Below are 13778 nucleotides of genomic sequence, written 5' to 3' on the forward strand. Positions count from 1 at the left end.
TTAACCTCTTCCCGGGGCAAGACCTCCCATATGGGCCACCCCAATATTTTTTATAAGTCGGCGCCCCTGACCTAGACACTCTGAAGCCCAAAAGAGTAAATGAAATATTGGACTAGTTGCATGTTGGTCACCCTGCAATCACTTCACGCAACAAATTTTCCTTAGCAGGTCAGAAAGGATGAATGAATCTCAATACACATATATAACAAAACATTCAATGGTAAAACTTAGGTCACAATCAGAATGTGCCAATAAAGCTACACTAGATTTAAAAAATCAATAAAAAACAAAAATATTTGCACTAAAAACAATAATTAAATAACCAGAATACTAAAAAATAAATATTAAAAATTCAACAACAATAACAATAAATTCAACAACAAAAAAGCAATAAAATTAATATTTTGATCCCTCATGATTCAGCCTAATAAAAGCTTGGCTATATCAGGCTTATTTACCACCTACTTGCCTACAGTAAAAAAAGTTTGTAAAAGACAGACTTTCTGAATATTTTTCATAGAAATACTGAGGACAAGAATAATAAATAACTTTGGCATACAACTTTGTAGATGAAATCCTGGTAAACGAAAGCTACAATGTAGCTAATTAAAATTCACTAGTAACAACCAGTAGATCAGTTGACGTTGATCCCCAGAAGTCAATTCACTTAGATCTCATTGCATTAGCTCTAACAAGATCAATTATTAACAATTCAAACTGTTTTGAAAGATAAAATTTAAAGCAAATATCAATATGGTTCAGGAGCTATAAAATTGCAAATCCATACCCTTAGCTGACACAAGCTAAGCATCCTAATCTCAATTTTAAAGAATAACCTGTCATCTATTCCAACTTGAATAGAATTTATTACATGAGGCTAGTGACCTTCCGTAAGAAACTTCTTCCTTGAGTAGAAATTCCTCTTAAAAAAAGTAGAACTTGATTACAACCTTCAACAACAAGAGAGGTACATACAAAACCAGGGCGATTCACACAATAGCATATTTTAACACGTAGGAGCTATGAGAGAGGCCTGATCAAACATAATCAGATTTGGTAAACATCAAAATTTCTGCACCCGTGATGTACTACACACTACTTTCAAACAAAATGAAACACATAACACCACTACCCACACTGAGCACCTGCAAGGTAGACTGAAAACATGCTTCGATTGAATTTCTCTCGGAAACTATAGTGAAGAAGTTAACCTTGACGCTGGATGTTGGGAGGAAGTCATCAAGCTTTCAACCTTGGCAGGTCTCTCCGATGAATTTTGGCTGTAAAGAAAAAAAATTCAAGTTTTGAACCCAATTTGGCATTTGAAAATTAGGTCAAAACAGAGAATAAATTAAAAAAGTCATGCAAAAGAGGTGGTGACTCATTCAAATAATAATAGACAATATTTATCTGAGGCAAATATATGAAAAAATAGTAAATGACCATGAAAATTTCCTTAAAAAGGATTCACATGCAACTTAGTATTAAAAGAATTAAAAGTATCAGTGAAATTCACAGGTTTACAGTTGATACTTTGTTTCTGCTGACCTTGTTCATAAACTGAATCACATGAAAATGTATGTAAACACCATGTATCCTTGCATGAATTTTTATTGGTGGTAATTGGATGTCAAGCTCAAGAAGATATTACATATTAGTATAATAAATGAGTTTACTATGTCTGAAGAATTTTAACTGGAAATAAAGCATATTTACTGTAACTGCACTGCTGCAGTACTGCCATACGTAAAATGGAATTATTGAGAATTAAATGAAATTCACTTCTTACAAATTCATGTGATTTAGCATAGATTTAATAGTATAAGTGAATAAAAGCTTAAAACTGCTATTAGCAACAGTAACTGAAATGCAACACGGTAATTAAGTTCAAACCTTTAAATTGGGAAAATTACTTAAGGAAATTTTTTTATGGATTAGTTTTGGTTATGCAAAGAAGAGTACTGAAACCATTCCGAAGCAGATAAAAATAAATTTCTATCAATAAATTGAGTTTGAAAGCACAACTTTTGATAAAAGAGCTGGACCCTGAAGAAAAATGTACATAATATTATAAAACAAACTACCATTATATTCACAAGTTATTTTACAATTATTTACCAGTTACTTCAACCGAAAAACCTTGTACATTATCACTATTAATATTTACAAGCATGGGTAAATTGAAGAATGATCACATTAATATGATTAAATTGATAAGTTAAATTCTTTATAATTAAATTTGAAACATTGAAGATGAAAAATTTTTGTTGATTCCTACTTAATCATGAACTTATTAAAATTATGACACAACTATGTACTGGGCCAGAAATTAAAAGATGCATAAATGAAACTTAATTAGTTATCAATTTTTAGTAACTTATTCCTGAGCAAATGCTTCAGTTAAAATATCTTTTGCTCAACATTTTGCATTTGGTGTGCTCATTAAAGTACAACCTTCCCCACTTGGCAACAACTGCCTTGTCTACACACAGTAGTTTCAGTCCATCAGTACATATTAAACTACACAGTTATTAATGCTATTTATCCTTAACTATGGCCGTTATGTAATATATCAGGTGCTTATTTATGAGTAGAATGCTTCAACTACAAGACTGCAGTTATTTTCAAATGTTTTGATTCAAACATGTACATGTACTAATTTGCACTGGTTTCAACCACTGTATTTTCGATGAGGATAGAGTAAATTAGGAGATTTTTTTTGCTTTTGGAGGCAACTCTGTAGGTAATATCCATATTATCTTCTGTCTTAACATCAAGACTATGCATGAGGCTAATACACCAGTATGTATCACAAGTAATAGTTATGAATACATTGGTGAATCTTGGTCAGGTCTATTCTACTGGGCAATGGTAAAGGAAGATGGACGTTGCTGAGCAAATCCATTCATGAGCTCCGTAAAAAGATCCTCCTAAATATTATGAATATAATCCATAAAGAGGTTTTATGGATTTATTTATATATCCTTGTTTTCCCACCCTTTTTCGGAAATCCAGACATGAAAAACATTTGAGATAGACTTTAGTACGTTCATCTGAATGATAAAAATAGATTTCATCAGGGCCGGATTTAGGATGTGGGTGGCCCAGGGTCCATCTTGGTGTTTCAAGGTGTTGCAGCTCGTGCTTCCGACGGCACCACTTGGCATACCACTGGTTGCACTCAGAGCTTCATTAATAACACCAACGGTCAGTGTTTTTTATCAGCAGCATTAACCATATATTAACGTCAATGTTAACAACTCCTCAAATGCCCATCAATGTTGCTCCTCTTAATTCGCACTAAATGCTTGATAATTGAGCATTTACTAATGCTTCCCCGATAGAGCTAGCTTATGCTCACAATTTTTATTCATATGACATGAAACAAATGCTCCAAATTCTGTGAGCATTAGCATTCGCTCACTTTTATTCCTGTTGGCCACTGTGCACCACAAAATTGCTATTACCTGATCAAACCGATTTTAATTGAAAATAGAATTTCAGATTTCACTGGGGCTTATGAAAACATCATTAAACATTTCTACCATGAGGTTAAGCATAAAGAAGAATGGGCCACAAAGTAACTGTCATTATTTAAGCTATGCAAATAAAAAATAAACTTATTAAAATTAAGTATGTACCTATGTTGGCCTTTAAAATTCAAAGCACACGTTCATCACAAACAACTTCATTACATCATGATGGAACCAATCAAAATGTATGTCTCAGAAGCTTTCAAACTTTCAAGAGTAAATATCTTGAATGTTTTAAACTCTACTTTCCTACTGTAAACACACGAAATCTATTCCTTCAAAATCTCTAACATTTTTACCTTAATGGGCTCAAGATATGGCAATCATGACTAATACAGTTATTAACTATATACCTCATAGAATGCTAAAATGCCTATCTCAATGCTACTTTCAATTATTTTTTAATGCAGGCACAGAACCATACTGTCTTTAATTTCTAACAAGAATATGCAAATATAGATTTGAGAAAGAGGCTATAAATATTTGAAAGGTAACTATAAATACCAAACCCACTAAAACTTCAATTTTCATGCAGGGGTCAATGAAGATATTTTAAATATGTATCTTGATAAAAATAGCGTAAGCTATTCTAAATTAATAGTCATCAACAATCTTAGGGTCAAAGGAATTCTGATTATTTTCTTGTCAAGATGGACTAATAAAGACTGTAAACTTCTCCATAATGATACCCTCTATAATGACATTTTCACAATAACAACATATATATCCCAGGGTACATGTTATGCTGCTCCTTATTACCAGCTCAACGATTCTGTTCAACAATAACTTCACCTTAAGAAAAAATATGGAAGATAACAGATAAGGAAATGTTGGCCCAGTGAAAATATTTACAAATGATTTATACACACTGCCACAATAAATGAATTCAAAAGGTGAAAGAATAAGAGTAAAATTTGAATGGGACACTCCAGGATTTATAAATAAATACATAAGCAGTCATTTTCTCAGGCCCAAACTCGCAATTCATTAAATAATTTCAGTAGATGGAAGAGGAAGATGAGTTATGACGAAAAAATCTTCCTCATTCAGCCAAAGAATAGAGAAAGGAAGGGTTATGAAGGAATAAATATACACAGAATAACTGCAAAGAGCTTCAACGTATATGATGAATTATAAGAAAAATGGTTGATCACAAAATTTGGCTTTAACTTTTGACTAAGAATCATGTACTTTCTATCTCTGTCCAAATAGTTCATCCTGACATTAGTTTTCATACTCTAAAAAATTAAATACTTTGCTACTGAGCCATGGGATTGATCATTGGTCAAAAGTAGATTTAGGAGTTAGACATATCATCTTTGGTGGTCAAAGAGCATGCAGAAAAAATGCGCATTCTTTAGTGATACATACTTTCAAACCAACCGGGCAAAAATTTAAGAGAAGTTCAAAAAATAGTGCAGAGAAGTCACGGCAAAACAAAGGTCAATGACATGAATGGCAAGATCACATCAATTGAAAAACTGAGGAGGGATTCCACAAGTGAGTGATTACTAGGGGGCGTCACCTTTAGGGGCAGATGTTATTTTGAAGTTTAGGACAACTAAATGGTTCACGCTAAAACATTTAATCCAAATTGAGAGCAAATGATAGTGCACGCAGATATTTAGTGAAGAGAAAAATATTTTTCTGCAGCCACTTAATATGATTCTTAGCTTTAAACAAAACAAAGATTTTCCATGCTCACTTAAAATATAGTATTTTTACCATGGACACATTTTCACAATGAATATCGTTGCCTTCCCCTTTAAGAATTCTGCTAATCAGAGAACAAATTATAAGACATTCCCCTGCATACTCCTCATTTTGCAGATTCATCACCTTGACCCATCTTGTAATACAGATATGTAGTTTAATACTTATTAATTGCCTTTTCCTTCTCTAAACTATTGTGGAGACTACATACTATTTTGATATATTATAAATGACTTTTGATTTAAAATATTAGAACACCAACCAAGACATTTGAATTAGAATTATTTCAAAGAGGTTGTTCACTCACACTCAAAATCACAATTCATGGAAAGAATTCTGTAAATCTACACCTAAGTACTACCCCGCAAGCCATCTGAATAGGTATGTGACGTGGCAGAACACCAAACATTGAGAAAAAAGGAAAAGGGAATGGGTATACCGATTTCTAACAAGCAATTCTAAAATTAATTTATTGCTTGAGGAAAAATGAATATCTATACCTATTCATTCAGCATGCTATCTCTCTGAATTTATCATTTCTGTCTGGCCTGGGGATATTGTGAGGTTCTATGGTGATGTTTTCCGTGTCGTTCAGAAAGATACTAATTCTCATTCGCTCAAAATGTCTAAGCCTATCACGAAGTCTCCAGCCTAATTCCTGTAAAAGCTGTGTAACGCCATCCGTTCGCTTGTAGTAGTATTTGATGAATCCCACAGTTCCCCTTTGTATTACATACTAATATAAGTTGACAGATTAGGTCTTAAACCTTTCACTGCTGTTCAATCTCCGAAAACCTTCTCCTCACAAGTGGCGAAAAGGTTAAAATGCGTTTCGTTGGGCCATGGAGCAGGTACTTCTAGGATGGGCGTGGTACACCCTCCGTAGGGTTGCGTATCCGGGACCCTTTCCTCGACAAGCTCACCCTTGATGGCCCATCTCTTGGACCCTCCGAGAGGGGGGCCTCCCTCCCGAAAAGTGACCGCTCTGACTGCAATTTAAAAATCAACCAATCAATCCGATCATCAAAAAATGATTGTTTGCATCGCACTCCTGCCAATCAAGTACGTCTTTGAACCATGTTTCTGAAATGACAATGAAAAATAACGATTTTAATAACTTTGCTAAAACATGGCTGCGGACCACCGGAAAATGGCCATTTTAGCAAAGTTAACAAAATCGTTATTTTTAATCGCAGAAACACGGTTCAAAGGCGTACTTGATCGCTTGATTGGCAGGAGTGCGATGCAAACAATCATTTTTTGATGATCGCATTGATTGATAGATTTTCAAAATGCAGTCAGAGTGGTCACATTTGGGAAGGGAGGCCCCCCACTTGGGTCGAAGAGAGGGGCCAGCGAGTGAGCTCGTCGAGGAAAGGGTCTCGGATTAGGGACCCTTCGAAGTGCTTCGGCGAAAGTGCATGTTGGGAGGAAGAAAAAGTACGCTCACAGCAGCCTGACGTGGGAACGTAACGGCTACATTCACAGCAGTGAAATTGTTAAAATAAATATGTGAAAATCTGTCATTTTAAAGTATGACTCCAGTCATTGACAACAATTGAGGAAAACTTAGACAAAAATCTGTAGTCAAATGTATTGTAGAAAATATCATGAATCTTGAGCAAAATAATTTCTTTAAATATAAACTATTTCCATAACATGTGGATGGATTAAGGTGGAATTGTAATGATCCCATTCTTTCACAGGTACGTTCAAAACTATTCAATCCATAACTAAAGCTTTTCACACTATAAACTATAAAAACTAACTATAAAAAAAGTTTGCCAATCATGGAAAATATCCAACCAGTTTAAAAGGAAAGCTAGGGAACACAATACCTATTGATGACATATTACATATTTATAAATAGATACTTTTCTCATTATTCAAAGAGACCATTGTGCCATTTCCATGTAACTCAAGTGATTCAACTTAAATTATAGCATTCATTTGCTACTAGACGTCGTTAAAAGAAACATTTGACAAACCAACATAAAATTTCTACTACAGTTTTCATATAATAGTGAACTTTATGTTAGCTATTTTGTCAAGAACTTGTTCAAAAATGCAGATTTTCGATTTTTATTTCTAAAAGTTTTTTCTCGTTAAACTTATTTTTTCCAGGACTTCAGTCAATTACGTACAGCAAGAAGAATATAGTTTGAAATTCCTTTCCCCCACTAACCTTCTGGAATCTCTGTTCAAAGAACCAAATAATTCTAAGACATTTTCAATCAAACATGAAAGACTTGCTGCAACCATAAACATGTATAACTGCACGAATATATATTATGAATTTTAAAATGAAAATAAAAAATACGAATTAAAGGAATGAAAATATTATGATACGTAAAAGGCTTAGTGAGGGCTTTGCAATTAATATTAGAGGGATTAAAGATGGGCAAATTTTTATCACAGAAGAATTCAATCACAATTCTCACTACATTGTGCATAAATTAGTGTTAGAGAGGACCAATATGACATTCATTATTTTCTGCTGCTGTGCCAGATTATGTGAACGAAAAATCTCACGATAATCATTACAAAATAAGCATGCAAAGTGGAAGAGTGGAGGGGTTTCAATGACCATGCAAAGTGAGTTCATGATTTAAATTAGTGAAGTTTCATGTTTAAGCTACTTATGAATGTAGTTTGTGATGCTTCAATGAGAAAAACACTCATTCACACACATGTACACAGTGATAAAAAAGTGAACGGTGAATTGAAGCCACTCTCGCTACACTGGGCAAACGCAAAGTTTGAACAGAATCTCATGAGATCTCTGCATTTCTTCCGGGTTTCCTTCCGCGTCAGCTTTTTTGTGGATAGCCAGTGGCAGGATAGCCAGCGAAACTGTTGTCCACAAACAAGCTGACGCGGAAGGAAACCCGGAAGAAATGCAGAGATCAAACCATCGCCGCAGAAACCTACGTTCTAACAAGAATCTCATGAGAGTTTCATCCATTATACAAAGAACCAGGAACAATATGTAATCTTCCTTTGAAGAAGTGACAGGTCAGATCTTACGCTATACCATAGTAACCAAGTAATGCAGGGAGCTGTTGGAAATTGAAAGAAAGGTAGTAGAATATTTTGATGGTTACGATTCCTACAATATATGTACATCATAAACGCACAAAATAAACAGAACAACTAATTAGGTGGGAGTACGCAAAGTAATAATGAGGGAGCTGTCAGTGATCAACTTATGTGAGTGGACGGGTCCGAAAATCCATCTCAGAAACTGGAACAGTTAACATCAAAGAAGGTCTGAAAGTAAAAAAAGAAGATTCTAATGCTGGAACAAGCAAAGATAAGAAAGGCGACAAGAGATGAAGCAGTGGGAGGACATATTGGAGCAGACTGGAGCGAGAAATAGGAGAAAGTGAAGCTAGCCCAAGCAAAAGCCCACGGGAAAAAGTGACCACAGTGGCAGGCAAGAGGAGAGGGAACTCTGTGATATGAATTAGTAAAAATGTCTAAAATTTCTTAAAACTATATCAATAACTGAAGGGAGGCACAAAATAAAGTCGAATTAATTCTATAGCTGTGAATCATAAGCTTAAATAATGAGACTCCATTGCTAATTGGGCCCAATAGTTTATGTCCATTAATTAAACTGGTTTATTTAACTTTTGAAATACTAGAATATTTAACTGATAATAATAATTATAACCTATAAATCCCTCACCAGGAACAGTGAAATAACCTACGTTGTGTGAATGATCTAAGTAAAAGGAGGTATTTTATAAATGTTTAGTGTGTGTGGTACCATTACAAGTTCTTAAGGAGGACAAAAATTTTTATAAACGAGAAGAGTAACTTCAAACAATTCTAAGTTTCTATCAAACTTTAATTCAATTCTTTTCTATGATCACATCTGAATTCCAAATTCAAATGATTTTTCCTATCAAATGAAAACAAGGTCATTTTGTTGGTTTCAAAATAATTAAATACATATTTGGTGTGCTGTTTTTAAGTTCCGTGTTTCTGAACTTGTTATGGTTTGAATTGTTGTTTTGGCTTTACCAGAGAGTAAAGTGGCATGCTGGCCAGGCAAATTACATATATGTACTAATAATTTTGATGACTCACTCCAAAACAGAGCAAAATTAATACGAAAAAAAGGGGTGCTCCAAAAAACTAAAACATGTACACACAAAGTACGGTTTGCACTCCTCTCACGTGGTATTCTCCATCACCAATTTTCCATTTCATGCCATTTGAGGCAGATTTTTATCAGATTAATTAATTCCAACATTTTCTGCCTCAAGAAAACAGAACTTTCAAAACTAGTACCCAGTCTCATCAATGCCTTTTTGTTCCATCTTGTATGCATATGTTTGATAAGATTAGACTGAACCTTAATCCATTATAACCCAGTGATGCTTCTAAGCAACATAAAAAATGTACATATTATGTATATGCTCTGTTTAGGAAATATCTAAACTACGCATTATTTTGCGTAGTTAATTATAATGACGAAATATTCAGCTGCCATGATAATTAGGATTGATTGCAAAATTTTCAAGTTTTCACGATGAAAAATCTTGAAATTTGAATTCTCCTAAAAGTAGCTCTGGGTTAGAAAGGGTTAAAATCCCTGCTCCATATGCTCTCTTTGTAAGGAACCATTGTGCCCAAAGAACAATAATCTTTAGGAAAGGACACATGTTGAGTATGTTTAACATAATAAGCTCGGAATTCCAAAAAACATTGATGGTATTAATGCATGTCACTGATCTAGACAACAAACTATGTCTTCAAAAGATTGAGCAACTATGCAATACAATTTTTGCACCTCTATTCCTCAGTAAATAATACAAACAGACCCAATTTTGGGTTACTATGATTCTCCTATAACTTGAGCCGGCAAGATTTATCAACAAGGTTATGATAGCATAAATATCTTTTACATGCAAGATTGTCAGTTGTTTTTAATCAAGTTAACTCAAATTGAAATTAACTTAACAAAAGGCTCCTAGGTTTTATGTAATGTATTATTTTACTGTCCTGTTGTAGGAAATTGTTTTCACAATGATGAGAAATTCACTGAGGAGAATTAATTGCAGACACTATAAGATTCCTTGGCAAAAAATATAAGTTCATGAGTACATAATATGCATCATATAAAATACATCTGTGCAGGCAACAGAAGAATAAGAGTACTCACATGATAAGCACTACACTGAATTTAATTCATTCAAAATTAATGAATCCAAAGAATCTATTTTCAGAACTTCACTTAATTTATGACACAGAAGTTTGCAATACTTAAACTATTTATCACCGTCCCACTATTTATGTATTTCTTTAAATATTTTCTCTTAACCTAGTTCAAAATGCAGGTAATTTCTGTAACTATACCTAAAACTCATTAAACCTCCAACTGTTACATTTCTTGGTGAAACATGAACAGTCATGTTACCACTGGATAGGCCAGGGCCAATTTTATAAATAATTTATAGCATCTGGGCAAAACAAAGATTCAAATTTCCTCACATGAGCAGTTATGCTGGCATACTCGTTCCGATTGAGCTTGAAGTCCCAAAAAGTCCTCTTTCATCATGGTAATTCAAATCCATGATCTATGAAACTCAATTCATACTTGGAAAATAATATTGTGAATTTTATGTTATACTCATTGAAGCCACACATGGTGAGTTCTATATATTTTTTCCATCTCTTGTTTCAAGCACATTTACTGCTTAACTGTGAAATGACCAGCAGGAAATTGAGAAGCAAAGCATCCGGGGGCTATGGAAATCCAATCTTTCCCTGGATTTCTGGAGGGCCTTCTGGTTATTATGAGCATCCAGCCTAGAGATTTTAATAATTAATTTCCATGATTTGAAATTTTGCTATCATTCAGGAATTTGACTTAAAATCCAGTCATTCCTGAAATATTACCCTAAAAATATAGATATGCAATTTTCATTTGCATTTATGGCTTTCCTGGAGCTCTACAAGCATCAACTGACTGAAGACTGATGACGATCATTCCTTTGACTGAAATTTTTTAGCATACCTATGCCATGAAATCATTATTTTTCTGCATCTATTTCAGGGTTGATTAACATTTCGATAAACTGACATATTCACATCTTATTTTCTGGCAAGTCAGCAGTGGAGCCAAGGCATAAACTCATTTCCGATGTCTGCAGTGCAACAGTGCCCAGCTCTAGTCTACCCTCACAATATTTACATACTTGAAACAATCCACACAATCCAACTAAAATGGTCATGGGACAGCAGGAAATTTGGAGAGGCAGTGAGGCATTACTGAAGTTGAAAGCTAATTTAATTTTGAGCTAGGGAGACGTGTGGAATCAGGTCACAAAATAATCTGTTGAATGCTGACAGGATACCGTGTCCTAAAGAGATGTGCCCAAAATGAAGGGGTGGATTGACCCTTAGGACGTGTCAGAGGGAAGAGGGAGTAATGGCCAATCTGCAAATGTGCTGACATTGTTTTGCCTGGAACGTAGGTTTTCGCAGCGAGAGACATTGTTGTACACGGCTTTCGGGAGCAGCAGCGTGTTGTGCTTTGTGGTGCGAGCTTTCGCATCCATTACAGGCTGCATCATCAGGCGATGAATGAAAATTCGGAAAAAGGTTGTCAATTAATATACTCGTCCCCCCTCCCCCATCCACCAGAATAGTGGGGGAGGAGGGCGACATTGACGTCAGCAGAACTCTCAGCCCTGTCCTTGAGAGGCGAGCGGACTCTTCCCCGTTGCCGGTGAATAGCCTTGCTGGAAACTTAGCCACCATTTTCTCATCCACGTTTGGCTGAGTCTAATGCCGTCAACGCGGTTGAAATTCTGGGGGCATTTCTCAATTTCAATAGCCCCTCGAATGAGTCGTCTATGATAAAATTTTTCTTGGGCTAACACCTGCGTTTCGTCGATTAAAATTTGATGCCCGTCTTCCGAGTAAGCATGCTCAGCTATGGCCAACTTCTCCATGTCACGATGTAATATTGCCCATTTATGTTCTTTAATACTGGAAGTCGTCTGCCCAAAGTAAGATTTCCTGCATGAGCACGGGATTCTATGCACGCCTTCCACGTTGAGGGGATGGAGTCGGTCCTTAGCAGAAGGAAACAAAGCGCAACACACAGCTGCTCCCAAAAGCCATTGTTTTGCCGGATCATGAGAATTTTGGAATTAAATAGTTTAGGAGTATAGCTTTCTGACAATCAAACATTTATGATAGAGCTGCGCTAGCCTGGAATTTGTAAAATTCAAGAGAAATAAAAGAAACGCTCACATCTTGCTTAAGTTTGATTTCAATTCACTCAAGAAACAACCTCGAGCTGGCCGCTACATGGCTCAAGATATCCAACATGGTGGATGTTATTTTATGGGGTCTGGTATTACAAAGAGACTTAATAAAATCATACCTACTCATCCCTTTACTTCTGTATAACTATTTCATGATGCCATTCCACATAGCGCCCAGAAATCTCTTAATCCGAGGACTAGAAATGAGAAGTTAATGGAGCCTTGGCCTCGGTATTGGGCCTTACTGAATCTCTCCTCCATTTCATGATGAGGCCTATCAACAAATGACACACAAAATATGCACTCATGAACATATAGGTTACTTCTAGACCCAGCATACAAAAAATTAAATCATTCAATAAGTTAACAAACGATATAGTGAAACCTATATAAAGGGACAATTGGTGGTTCCAATAATTGTCTTTATGCTAGGTAGTCATTTGACAAGATAGGAGAGATCCTGATACTGTACCTTACTTATACTGTTGTTCTTTGAATGATTGGATGGCTAGATAGAAAAAAATTAGGAAAATAATTGAGCTCATGAATCATCAAACGTAATAATAGAAAGTTTTAAAACAATATTTTTACCGATTCACCAGAAATTTTATAATTACATAATCAAAAATTAAATTCGATATTTTCCATTGCAATGCATAAAATTAAATATGCTGGGATAGAAAAAAATTGCCACCCTTAATATTTAGGTAGGCAAGAACACCAAACATGTCTTGAAAAAAGGTGATACAAAAGTTACAAATTCATATGTAAATGCCGTTTTTTATCTTCAATGTCTATGTACATGTATTATGTAGCTATTTCATTTACTCAAAAGATGGAAATTCCTTTCAAAGTGGTGGTCTTTGGTAGGGGTAACCTTTGAATAGGGGTGTTAAATACCATGAACCTATGAGCACTACAATTGATTCCCTAACATACTGTTGTTCTTTAACCCTCGATCGGACGTGCCTGATATTTTTACATGACCAGGTATGTGGCGTACTTTGTCTATGATATATGCATTTATATGACAACACTCAATTTTTGTTAAAATTTATCTTTATCTGAAGAAATTAGTTCAAGCTTGTACAAACAGATATAAAGGTACATAGGTGGGACAGGTGATACATGGCCGGTCACGCGGCGTACCTATATGCCATGGGTATTGGGTTCCTTTTGCCATTCTAAAAAAAATTTGCTGCAATACTTTGCACTTCAAAAACTCTCGCTATAGACAGTCAAAATA

At 35.0% G+C, this 13778-nt stretch overlaps 1 protein-coding gene across 6 annotated transcripts in view; it reads right to left on the reverse strand.

Annotated features, from left to right (window-relative positions):
• Positions 1 to 334: 334 nt before the first annotated feature.
• The window catches only part of LOC124155596, a 40394-nt gene continuing 26950 nt past the window's right edge, over positions 335 to 13778 (reverse strand). For 3 of the 6 annotated variants that reach the window (XM_046529555.1, XM_046529556.1, XM_046529551.1), the window contains one exon: positions 12666 to 12806. In XM_046529555.1, the coding sequence (XP_046385511.1) occupies positions 12683 to 12806 (124 nt within the window). In that variant the 3' untranslated portion in view covers positions 12666 to 12682. Of the gene's footprint in view, positions 1281 to 12665; positions 12807 to 13778 lie in introns of those variants that run through there. The other 3 variants (XM_046529554.1, XM_046529553.1, XM_046529552.1) reach the window with 2 other exon arrangements.

Source organism: Ischnura elegans, chromosome 3 (assembly GCF_921293095.1).
Source record: "Ischnura elegans chromosome 3, ioIscEleg1.1, whole genome shotgun sequence".
Taxonomy (NCBI): Eukaryota; Metazoa; Arthropoda; class Insecta; order Odonata; family Coenagrionidae; genus Ischnura; species Ischnura elegans.